Consider the following 13,280-nt stretch of genomic DNA (forward strand, 5'->3'; position numbering starts at 1 on the left):
TATTATTCAATGTAATGATGGCGCTACTCAGGGGAAAAAACTGGAATTAATGGGTTTCAACCCATTTATATATGCAGACAACATCACCATCTTTATACCTGTCCAAAACAATATAGTAACATAGTAGATGACAACAGAAAAAGACCTGCATGGCCCATCCAGTCTGCCCAACAAGATAAACTCATATGTGCTACTTTTTGTGTATACCTTACCTTGATTTGTAGCTGCCATTTTCAGGGCACAGACCGTAGAAGTCTGCCCAGCACTAGCCCCGCCTCCCAACCACCAGCCCCACCTGCCACCACCGGCTCTGCAACCCAATCTCGGCTAAGCTTCTGAGGATCCATTCCTTCTGAACAAGATTCCATTATGTTTATCCCACGCATGTTTGAATTCCGTTACCGTTTTCATCACCACCTCCCGTGGGAGGGCATTCCAAGTATCCACCACTCTCTCAGTGAAAAAATACTTCCTGACATTTTTCTTGAGTCTGCCCCCTTCAATCTCATTTCATGTCCTCTAGTGCTACTGCCTTCCCATCTATGGAAAAGGTTTGTATCACAAAATATTACAAACATACAGGACAAAATAAAATTAAAAAAAAAAAAAGGATTAGACCTCATGGAAGAATGGGCAACAACTTTCAAACTCAAACTGACAAAACAAAATTCCTAGTACTGTCCAGCCCACACAACCCCACATCCTACCAAAAATTCACAATCAACCAACAAACATATCACATCGAAACACAACTTAAAATACTAGGAATCATTCTCCACAAACATCTGACACTGGACAATCAAATAGCAGCAGTAACATCAAAATGCTTCAGAACACTATGGAAACACAGAAGAATAAGATTGTATTTCCCTAGACAATCTTTTCAGATACTGGTCCAATCAACGATACTATGGCAACTAGACTACTGCAATGCAGCATACATAGGGTGCAAGGAAAACACACTAAAATCGCTGCCAACAGTCCAAAACACAGCAGCAAGACTGATTTTCAAGAAATCGAAATATTAAATAGCAACCCCACTGATTGAAACATGACATTGGCTACCAGTCAAGGCAAAAATATTTTTCAAAACGAGCACTCTATCTTGAAGATACTATTTGGAATGGCACCCGAATATATGCTTAACATGATTGAACTATCCTCAAGAAATGCCAGCCCAGTAAACAAACTACCTACTCCTACATCTACCCAACTGCAAAAACACCATCTACAAAACTATCTACACCGCAGGATTTAGCAATCAGGGTTCCAAATGGTGGAACTGGACACTAAAAACCATAAGAAGCATCACAAATCTCCTCCAATTCAGAAAAGAAATGAAAACCTATCTCTTCAAAATAAAAAATTCTCCAGCTAATCACAAAGATATTGTTGCCTTCCTTTCAAATCTACCCTTAAAAAACTGCCTTCTCTTCAAATATATCTTTTAAAAAAAACTATGAAGAACCACATGAACTATAGATGCCTTCTCCACATTGCACAACACTATTGTAACTCCACCAAAATGTAAATTGTAAGCCACTTTGAACCAAAATTTGGTTTTAGATAATAGTGGGATACAAGAACGCATAAATAAAAACCATGTTCTTTCTTCAGTTTGAAGCCGGTGAAGATCAGCCAAGGCTAGAAAGAGAGGAGATGAGTGGTTTAAACTAAAACTTTTAAATATTTTTTAACTTCCTTACCAGATTCTTGGAGAGACTCAGATAACGAACTATTAGAATAAACCAACTGACAAGTTAGAGTGGGATGCGATAGATGATAAGCTCTCCTTAAATAAGGGCACAGATTCAGCTGATCTGTTTTGTCCTCCCCTCCCCCCACCCCTCCTTCCTGCAGTCAACTACATTTAATACATGTTTTTTTTTTATTTATTATTACATTTGTACCCCGCGCTTTCCCACACATAGCAGGTTCAATGCGGCTATTGTTAAGCCATTGGATCCTTTCTCCCAGGTTAACTACCTTGTCTTTAAATTCCAGTAGACAATAATAGTTTTTTTCTTAATGCCATCTTCTCACCCATAAATACATCCAATTTTTTTGTGGTTTCAGTTTATTTTCAAACGTCTACCTTTTACTATCAGAGAGACAGACACTTGTTTGTCATCTGCTACTTCTCTATTATCTCCCAATCATTTGCAATATACAAAAATGAAAATAATTTACTTGAACATTTTCAATGACCTTAGCCAGCTGCCTCAAATACTGTTTTAAAAGAAAAGCTAACAGCCCTGAAGGACTCCCTGTTGAATGGGAACTGCTCTTGAAACCCCTCTGTTTCTTACCACAACCTGTGATCTGTCCGTGAAAATCAACTCAGAATGTCTCCCTCAACCGTGGTGGTCAAATCTGCTCTCAAAGTTGGAGAAAGATTTTTCACAGTGCTACGTTCACGTCACACATAGCTTCTTCATGGGCATGTATTTGTGAAACAATTGTACACAGTACTAGGGAGTTTGCAGGCTGTTTCCTTCAGGAGAGTGCCCAGTAGTTCCAGCTAGTGGTTAGGGATGGGCAGCCTAAAAAAAAAAATGTTTTGTTTCCTGTGTCATTTGCAGCATTGTTCATTTAGTGTTGCTTGATTATTCCTTTTTGTCAGGGTGGGGAGGGGGAGACAGTATTGTTAAGAGTTCACATTAGGTCTTTTCCACTAGGGTGTGCAGTGGCATGGTATGCATCAATGCTGTCGCGTCTCATGCGCCTACCCGTTCTTCTCCCGCGGAGGGCGGGAGTCGGTGGTCACGGCGCAGCCGCGGGGGTCAGCGGGCCGAGTCGGGATCGGTGCCCGGCGGTGGCGGCGACCGCCGGCCTCACCAGGGGAAGCGCCAAAGGAGATCCGCGCCGCCCAAGATGGCAGCGCTAGAGCACAGCGCTGATGTCTTCCCCGTGTCAGAGTGGGAGGGCTCTGAAGCTCCACCTCCCCACTCCTGATTGGAGAGCCTCGCCCTTTGGGGCGGGAAGGCGCGGGACTTAAACCCCGATGATGGCTGACATCGGGGCTTCCGGTTCGTATGTCAGAAGCCGGCACAGTGGATTTGTTCAGAGTGCTAGCTGCCCTTGCTAGCTGGCATCCAACGACTGTGCTACTTTTCTTCACAGAGTGCTAGCCGCCCTTGCTAGCTGCCAGTCAAGACCGTGCTACCATTTGACTGTGTTGCTGACTACCAGCCAGGCCAGCCGTCACCCCGCGGTTCCAGCAGTCCTGCTGGCCGCCTGCAGCTGGGGGCTCAACCCTTGGTGAACGGCGGCCGCTGCGGGTGAAGATTCGGGGTGCACTGCTGTCCTCTGAGGCCTTTCAGGGCCTCAGGGATCACCAATAGTGGAAACAGGACAAATGCACACCCCACTCCCATGGTATTTCAGGGAAGCCCAGCAAAGAGAGATTAGTTTTAAGGAACAACAACTTTTTCTTCAGTTTGGGTGTCATCTGGGAACAATATGGACTTACATAGAGAAAACTTACAAACTTGGAACAGTGGTTGGTGGGTATGAAAGGAAATACTGGGCAACTTTGGCAAAGTCTGGCCAGATAATGGTCTTATGTGCCAAGTTTACTAAAGGGTCTCTGGTTATAATGTTAGTGGACTGTGAAAGGTAAAACCTGACCATACTTTCTAGAGTTGTCTCTTGTGGGAGTTGCTGATGTTGGCCTATGCTTCTAATTGCTGAAGGAATAGCCTTTGTCAAAATAGTCTGTCCTGTGGTAGCAAGAGGGAGAGGTAGTAGCTGAAGGAGGGTGAAGGGGAAGGTAGGTGACATTGTTGAGGTACAGTTGTTAATGACAGAGCTTCAACGGGGCCTTCTCTCTGTCTTGCACATTGCATCTCTTCCCTTTTGCCTGTGAGCGTAAGAGTTGACCTGCTGGGTCAGACTAAGGGTCTGTCTATCTCAAGTAACCTGTTTCCAACAGTGGCCAGTCCATTTCATACACATGGTAGTCAGCATAGATTTCAGATTACTTTGAACTTGCTTGCTTCTTTAAACATTGCTATTAACACCATTAATTTCTCCAGTATTTGTTCCAGAAACTGCTCTATGGTGACCTCCTCATCCACGGTGGCTGTGGCTGAACTCATGGTCTCTTTAAAGGGCTGCAGAACACACACCATTTGTGCCATGTGTATCCAATTTTGATGCCCAAGGGGGCAGCCCAGACCAACGTTAGCTTGTAAGACAGTTTATGAAAGCATTCTGCTTCTCAACTAACATCTATAGCGTAATGTAGGTAGAATTCCACCATGTATTCATGTCTTGAATTGATATATTCAGAGGGGAGCTAACTAATGCTTGTTGGTCCCTTAGCTGTTGTCTTCCTTTCACACTTCAGTTGGAACAATCGGCTCTTTTCCGTTTGTTTCTGCTCACACAGAATCCTGCAGCCTCCTTCCTTCCCCTTCAACCCAGGGGTGGTGTTTACTGCCAGATGCAGCGAGTGAGCAAAGCACCAGAACCTCCTAGCTCCTCCTCACTCACAACTTTCAATTCAATTTCTTCTACCCTGCAATTTCCCCAAATCAAGTTCTGTGTGGTTTACAGGAAATAAACTGCATTCCCAGGAGCTACAAATTTAATTACATTTAGAATAATCAATTTTTATCTAATACATATTTTGAGAATAAAAAAGCTTTAAGAATTTGATGAAACACACCATAATTGAACATCAGCCTAATTTTGACAGGTAATTGATTCCACCACTTAATAACTTGGTATTGGAAAGTGGCTGAGAACACAGATTTATACATAACACCTTTGGACTAGGATATGATAAACTCTAAAAAGCGTGTTGCTGTTTTCAATCTGTTGCAAGCCGGTAATAAAAATCTGATTCTCCATATAAGCTGGAGTATCACCATATATTATTAGAAAAACAAAAACGCACAACTTAAAGACAGACCTTGCTTCCACGGGAAGCCAGTGCAGTTTAACAAATAGTGGTGTTACTCTGTCATGTTTTCATTTTGAATAGATCATGCTGGCTGCCATGTTCTGCAGTATTTGAAATTTACTTTGAGCAGTAATATTGCAACCTATATATAAGTCTAGCTATGGTAAAATAAAAATTATACTACAATTCTAAAACTTTCTCAGTGAAAACAACTCCTCGCCCGTCTTAATTTTCTTACTATCCCAAATACTTTTCCCTTTTTTTTTATTTATATAAGTATTCACAATAATTCAAGAAAAATTCTTGATATGAAAAGAAAAATGGGGGAACGTAAGCAATACAATCTTAAAACATTTGTACAAACAATATATTATTTCCTCCCTCCAATCTCAAGTCCACAGCGGTGAGGAGAGAACAAGGTAGGTACAATTCCATGAAATATATATTCCACTAACTTAAGCTAGGAAATTTGAAGAGAAAGTGCCATGACTACAATAATTACGAAGTAGATGTCGAGTTAACTTTCGATACGCATTTACAGGGAAAGTTTAGCCAAAATAAACCACCCGTTTGTAGGACCCTGGGACGAAGTTTTAGGAATAATTGACGTCTCTTTTGAGTTGCTCTTGCAATATCAGGAAATATTCTAATCTTATTATTCATAAAGAGTTCATCCCTGTGACGAAAAAATTGTCTCAAAATCCAATCACGATCTGGTTCCAATACAAATGTCACTATTAAAGTTGCTGGTGTAATACCCATCTCATCTTCTTGAATTATTTGTGTAAGATTCAGTATATCAAATGAAACTTCTATTCCTTGCTCAACTTGATTAATATTTTCTTTTTTATCCTTTTTATATGGTGGTAAATAATATATCTTGGAGACAGGTGGATATGCCTGTTCAGCGATCTTCAAAATTTCTGATAAATGTTTCTTGAAAGTTATTAAAGGAGCCACAGATGTGATTTTTGGAAAATTAATCAACCTTAGAGTTTTAGCTCTTAGTTGCTTTTCCAGATTTCCAGTTTTGTAATGTAATAATGTATTTTCCTTGATCAAGTTGAGCTGTGTCTGCTGAAGAGATTTTATATTATCATTATTCATTTGTGTTGTTTTTTCAATATTAAATGTTCTTGTTTCCAAGTTCGCAATTTTTTCCAAAGGTAATTTTGAGGCTTGAGTCACCAGTAACAATTTCTGTGAGAAAGAAGTTTCTGAGCCCATAAGGGCCTCCCATATTGAGTCTAAGGTAATAATAGCTGGTTTTATAGGCAAAAAAGACTTACAAATTGAAGTTAATTCAGCTGAAGTTTCTCCTGATGGTTGCCTTCCCTCTACTGCGCTGGAGTTTGCCAAAACTCTGGCTCTCTCTGATATCTTCTCTCCAACGATGACATCCATTGAATCCATGCTGCAAACCGACCCCGCTGAAGGAAGTACTCCTTGGGCAGTGACACAAGGGGTTTCCTGCCCCTGTTGCAGCTCCATTCCCGGAGGCCTTCATTCATTGGAGCTAAACAAGATCTCAGTCTCAAGTTGGGGGAGGGGACACCTCCTACCGCTCCCTCCAGCAGCGAGGCACCTGGCCCCGAAAGACTTCGTGGCACGGCAAAGCAGTCCATTGGTCCCGATGGTCTAACAGGTGTAGCGGGGCCAACACTCTGTTTGCCCCTCTGCTTTGGCATAAAGGCAGGAAATCGGGTGAAGAGCTGCCTTGCAGCGTTCTCTTCAAGATGCCATCTTGTTTCTCCCCAGTATCAATACTTTTCCTATAATATTCTTAATATGTGAATCGAAAGTCAGAAATCTATGTAATGTAACTTCCAAAATTTTCAGATAAGTTTCCAACTTATGTCTGTCTGGTTCGCCACTATTGAGGACTAAGGTTGGTATTATATGTCATTACTAATACCAAAACTTTTGTTTTCTTTTTAATTTCAGGCGCTGTGCATGTGCCTAGTGTTTGACTACCTGAATACTTCACATCCTCAATAATATTCCCAACAGATCTAGTAAATGGGATATAAATTGTAATATCATGAGCATAAATGAAACGGCAAACTCCCATTTCTGATAAAGGTGGCAATCAAGGATGATATCAATATATTAAACAATATTGATGACAATGGGAACCCCTGGGGGACCTAACAAGTTGCTTGCTACTCCTCTGAAAGTTCGTTGTTCATGTTTACTTTATATGTTCTCAAAGAAAGAAAGTAAATAAAGCTATCCATGGGAGAGATACCCAAACAAAGCAAACATGCACAGTAAATACGTGGGGTTCTCTTTTTGTAAATGCAAGTCAGCACACAATGTTACTGGAGGAAAAGCCGCGAGAAGCTCCTAGCCTTCTTAAACTGTCTTACAGGAGCAGGACTTCATCATCATTGGCAAAAACCTCCATAAAGTAATTAATGCTATGAGTTTTATAAACTTAGCTTAGGCGGCAGGGATTGGTCAGCCAAAGCAATTATTTCACCTGTGTATCAAGTAACCACGTTGGATTTAGCCCTATGTTGTGTGTTTTTTTTTCTGTTGAAGGCAACCCAGTAGTTAAGGATTTCCTATCCTATTTATCCTCTGAGAAACCAGTTACCCATAGTAAGGTGTTCTTAATGGATAGCAGGATATAAGTTCTCATGTATATTATTCTAGCTGAAGTAAAAGACTGAGGTGGCACCTCATGACAGAGGCAGGCAGGCAGGAAATGGCAAACATGCACGGCGAAGTGACTCAAAAGCTTCTAGTAAACACTAAACTGAAGAAGCTTGTGAGCTCCATTGGGTGACATCAGCCAGGCTGTGAGGACTTGTAGCTTGCTGTCTAGAGAACACATTCTACATGTAAGTAATTTTATCGATGCAGAGCTGCTTTCAGTTGATAAATTAAGACATAGCAACTACATTAAGCTGCCAAGACAAAACACAAAAGTTCTCCAAAATGTGGTTCTTTGTTGAGTAGGTTCCTGTGTAACATTGGTTCCTTAAGGCTTCCTCAAACTGAGGAAATCCCCTTTTCTAAAAAGGTGATGAGGGTGGATTGTGTGTCTCGTTCTCCCTGCTTCTCTTATCTAAATTTTGTGCCTGTTTCTGTTCTTTTGCACTTGAATCCATTATGTTTGTATGGTAAAGCCTAAGCTCTGAAAAAGAACATGGCCTGTGGGCAGGTGTTTTCCTGCAAAGAGAGGTGCCTTGCATCATGTTCAGCCTTCATCAGAGTTAATGAACACCAGCAACATTTGTGTCATTTCTTTCTCATCCAGTAACAACTCAAAAACCAACCAACAATGTTTTAAAAAATAGCCAGTTAAAAATAAACATGCACATCTCTGTTACAAACAAGGCTTGGCAAGCAACCTGCAGCAGTAAGGCCAACTGATATCTGAAAACATCCCAGAAGCAAGCAAGCAAGAATTCATAGAGCAGACAGCCTGAAATTTCTATTTCCTGTGACAACAAAAATGCCTGCATGTCTTCACAGCTCCTTTGGACCATGCAACAGTCAGTCATTACAATGGCAGAGCTCTTGCTTACAAGCATTTGGTATGGTATATTATATAGTTTGTGATTTGATGTCAGTGTCACAGAGACTGTAGTCACTGGTGAAATCCCACCGTTTCATGGTTGACCCATTTAGTCTGAAAGCCAACAGAGTCCCATACATGCCAAGAAGACTATAACAAGTTGCACTGCTGGTACAAGAGCACTGGGCACCCTAGGCGAACGTTAAATTAAAATTCAAGCCCTTAATCTGCACATATACACATTTAATATTTAAATGCATGATGTCAGAGTGCATGTAAGTCATTTACAACGTTAAATGGGCAATTTTAAAAATTGTCCAGTACTCATTGATGGTTAAGTTGGGGAGCTGATTTTTGCTGCCTAATTTTACCTAATGGTTGGGCTGGATCTGAAAAGCTAGGATAAGCCTTCTATCGGTCTCTGAAAGTTTGCTCTATTAAATTAATGTGATGAAAGCTTTAAAATTTCAGGAAGAACCTTTTTTTTTTTGCTCTCCTATTTTGAACCATGAACATATAAAATTCAGAAGTCTCTTAAGAACAGCAGGATATAAAAACTGCAAGTTTTGGGGTCCTTCAATTAATCTGCAGCAAAAACTGGCCTTAGGGTGTCCTTGCACAGGCTTTTCCCCACAGCCATAAAATGTCCGATTTATCTTTTGAATAGCCATGTGCTAATGTTGCCATAATGTGTGGCTATTAAAGAAAATTTAACACGAGACCTTAGCACAGTTAATGTAGTATATGGCAGTGGTTCCCAAACCTGGTTCTGGAGGCACCTGAGCCACTCAGGGTTTTAGGATGTCCACAATTAAGATTCATGAGAGATTCATGAGTGCACTACCTCCACTACATAGAAATCTTTCTCATGGATATTCATTGTGGATATCCTGAAAACCTGACAGGCTGAGGCCCCTCCAGGACCAGGTTTGGGAACCACTGGTATATGACCTTCAGGAGCAATGGGAAGACAAAACAATGGGAGTGCTATCCTTCAGAGGGACCATAGAATTTCAATTGTGGCTAAACAGAAGTAATATAAAAACTCTAATGAGATAGCATGAGTCCCAGTAGGATGAGAAAAATTTCTGCTATGTATTCAGATTGGTGTTGGATAGGACATGGGTTAATGTGCTGAAGTAAATGTTCTGGAAGAAAATTGATCTAGAGTTGCAAACAATCTTTCTAGGTCCAAGTTTTACATTTATTGAATTTTAGCTTTTCTAACTGGCCTCTGGCCAAAACTAAAAACTTTAAGCCACTGTAATTTAGCAGCCAGATGTGAAGTTGCCCAAGACTGGAAAGCTATGACACTATCATCAGTGGATATCTGGCAGCAGATGCACCAGATTATGGTAATGAAAAAATTAACAACCATGCAGTATCAGACTGGATCAAAAGCACAATGGCAATTTTTTTTAGATAGATTTGGCAAAGTTATTAGTGCGAGAAGGAGAGCAAAGTTCTATGGGCTTGGACAGGAGGTTAATGAGATTGGTACATGCCAAAATTTGTCTAATTGTTACTGTTGATATTTTCAACTGCAAAAAGTCAATAAAATATAAAGAGTTTAATTTACATCTTAATAAATCATCATTTCTATAGAGTAGCTGAAATGATCTCATGAGTATTCATAGCTGAAATTTAAAATGAAACCCAATTGCAGCCCACAAGGGCCACAATGTGATTTCTCTAGCCTGTGGCCATATCATCTGTAAATCTGAGGCAGTTTGCTTCCAATTTCCATACACAGTACAAATATGTCTATCCCAGCCTGGTGGCTCAGCAGCAGGCCTGGTCACACCACCATTCAGCACCTCTTTGGGAAGGGAGTTCAGTCACTGCTGAATGGTAACACTTACGGGCTGGATTTATGGTACATATGTGCCGGATTCTAGAGGGGGCTGCAATCTATGATGCTGGGCTGAGGGGCATCACTGCAGTGGCTGGTTGGGGAAGTGAGGGGGATGTATGAGGAATATAAACATTAGTGGAAAACCCTCCCATAGTTGTGAATGAAGGCTCATGGCACTGTCACCTAACAGAGCCCAGAGCTGATACAAAATTATAATTTAAGAAAAAATAAATAAATGGCTGGGCGAGCTTGTGATTATCATTCAATACATAGCCCCATTTTAGTTTTGTTAATGGGTTGTTAATGGGACATTCAAGGAAGCTTTGATCATAAGAATGGATAGGTGGGTTATTTGTTTGTAACATTTGTATCCCACATTTTCCCACCCATTAGCAGGCTCAATGTGGCTTACATCATACCGTAAAGGCGATCGCCAAGTCCGGTAGATTTTTGAACAAATACAGTTTAAAATAAGGGTCAGGCCTATAAAGTATATTTGGCAACCTTGTCTAGTTACCTTTCTGGGTAATTGTGGATTTAGGATGTATTCTGGTAGGCCCATTTTCAGATGTTTTATGACTTATGCCTTAATGTGTGAAAAAAAACCTTTAATTTGGCCTTCTGGTGAAAAGGTAGGTACAGGGGACTTCCCAGATGGCTGATGCACAAGCTGGCAGCACTGGCCACAAGAAGACACTGGGCAGTGGCAACCGTTCCTAAAAAAAAAAAAAAAAAAAACTTCTCCAAACTTATCACTGAAGATGTACAACAACTAACTTTATAGACAGCTCCAAATTGTCAGCGACAGAACAGCCTCGGATGTCTAAACTGTACACGTGAATCTTTATTGCAAAACATTTTGTGCTAAGATGAATGGCTCAGTGCCAGTGATACACGATGCCAGACTGAAGGTGCAAGATGAAGATTTAACATTGGTTCTGGCTCCTTTGGCTTGTAAGAATTCAGAATTTAACATTCAGGAAGAAAAAGGAACTGAATTTAACGACTGTCAGTCCGCTGTAGAAGCGCCAGCCAGCTAAAATCATTAGCCAAATACTGGGGCAGTTTCATTAGTTCTTTATTGTTTCAGTTTTGACCTCTGAAAAAAAAAAAAAAAAAGATTACTGGGTAGTAATTTCATAAGCATGTCCCCCGGCTGGTATAACGTATCCAGTGCATGATGCATTGGAAATTCTCTGTCTCTTTCATTGAAAGGCAGTGCCAGGGTTGCTGTATCATGCCTCGTCTCTCTCTCTCATCATTGTAAGGTAGCACATGCCAGGCCAGGGCAGATATAGTTCAACAATGCCTTGTCCTTCACTCTCGTGAGATCACGTTCTCACATGGTCCTTTCGCCTTTACTACAACAGCTTGATAAGTCAGGCTCTTTGAGTCTTTATGTCTACATTGTCAGACAGGGAATGCTGAAATGTGACCAGCTGGATATGTCTCATGCTGTCCTTACTGCATGCTACTCGTTTGCATAGGCCAGGGTCCCGACTCAGATGCCTGCATTTGATTTGGCTCGTCACCATGAGCTGCTGGAGCCTGGAGTGCCTGCTGAGTTTGCCAGAGTTGGTGGAGCTCCTTGAATTGTTCTACCATCTTATCCTTCAGGTCTGGGTGCGAGATCTGAAGCCGGATGCTGTCAGCTGACCAGGACAGCTCTCCCGAGAAGATCTCCAACAGAATCCGGGCGGCAACTGGGATCACCTGTTGCAGAAGCAAAACAAATAGGAATTATAGACCCTACAGCAGGAAGAGGTAGAGAGTGAGGACCAATGGTGGGAGAGCATGCCAGAGCAAGGAACTTAAAATTCACCTGTACAGTAATGAGCTTCTTCTCCTTGGGTTTCCGATCAGGCCACTCTTCTCCAAAACAGAAGAAGATTTCAAAGGAGGGAGTGGTGCTTGCCAGTCCCTTCTGACACATGATAAGCTCTGGAGAAAAAAAAAATCATATTACAACTGACCTCCATTTTCTGTAATAACTCCCAGCCCCTAACCTCCAAATTCCCATAACTAAGACTCTAGCCTCAGTGAAACCCCCAACATATAAACACTAGTAAAAAAGCCCCGTTTCTGATGCAAATGAAACGGGGGGGCTAGCAATGTTTTCTTCTGTGTGCATGTGGGAGTGTGTGTGTGTCCCTGCCCTCTCTCCCCTCCCCCCTCTGAGTCCTTCAGTAAAAAAGCCCTGTTTCTGATGCAAATGAAACGGGGGGGGGGGGGGGGGCTAGCAAGGTTTTCTTCTGTGTGCATGTGGGAGTGTGTGTGTCCCTGCCCTCTGCCCTCTCTCCCCTCCCCCCTCTGAGTCCTTCACTGTTACAGAGCCAGTGATTTGATTTCGTGCTCTGCTGTTTTCCTTCACTGACTGTTTGTGTTACAGAGAGGGCGGGGCAGACACTCATGGGGAAACCGGATATCTCTCCCCCTTCACACTTCCGTCTGGAGGCTTCATAGAACGTTGGTGTTGCCTTTTATATAGAGAGATAGTACTCTGTTTTAACCCTCTAACATAGGCAGCATTCTCCTGTGATAACTTCTATCATTGCTTACTACAGATCACACCCACATTACACTCCTGCATCACATGTTCTAATAACCCCCTACCCTCATAACACAAACACCCTCAGATAACCACCCACCCCCAATAACAGATTCCACCCACAAAACAGACACTACCCTCACATGCAGCACCAGGGCAATGTTTGCCATTAGGCACCTGTCTAGGGATGCCTGGTCTGTGCCTACTTAAACTGATCCGAAAAGTACTGCTGACATGTCCCCCTCACTTCTCCTTTGAAGTTTTGGCAGGGAACAGTGGAGATTGAGGTGAGGATGTCAGCAGAATCCATTCCCTGAAGAGGAGACTAAGATGCACCCATCTTACCAACTGTCATGGCAAAGGATGTCTATGAAGGGCTAGTTATGCTAATCCCATGCGCAGCTGGCCTGAGAGTTTTGAACTTAGCACTGTCAGGCTTGGA

The 13,280-nt window shown here is 41.9% G+C and overlaps 1 protein-coding gene across 1 annotated transcript in view; it reads right to left on the reverse strand.

The window, feature by feature from the left end:
• Positions 1-11,378: 11,378 nt before the first annotated feature.
• Positions 11,379-13,280, reverse strand: part of IRF5 (interferon regulatory factor 5) — an 80,186-nt gene continuing 78,284 nt past the window's right edge. Inside the window, exons 8-9 of the mRNA XM_030216643.1 lie at positions 12,113-12,231; positions 11,379-12,003 (exon numbers count right to left, since the gene is read on the reverse strand). Coding sequence (XP_030072503.1) covers positions 11,752-12,003; positions 12,113-12,231 — 371 coding nt within the window. The 3' untranslated portion in view covers positions 11,379-11,751. The remainder of the gene's footprint in view (positions 12,004-12,112; positions 12,232-13,280) is intronic.

This window comes from Microcaecilia unicolor, chromosome 10, assembly GCF_901765095.1.
Source record: "Microcaecilia unicolor chromosome 10, aMicUni1.1, whole genome shotgun sequence".
Classification (NCBI taxonomy): domain Eukaryota; kingdom Metazoa; phylum Chordata; class Amphibia; order Gymnophiona; family Siphonopidae; genus Microcaecilia; species Microcaecilia unicolor.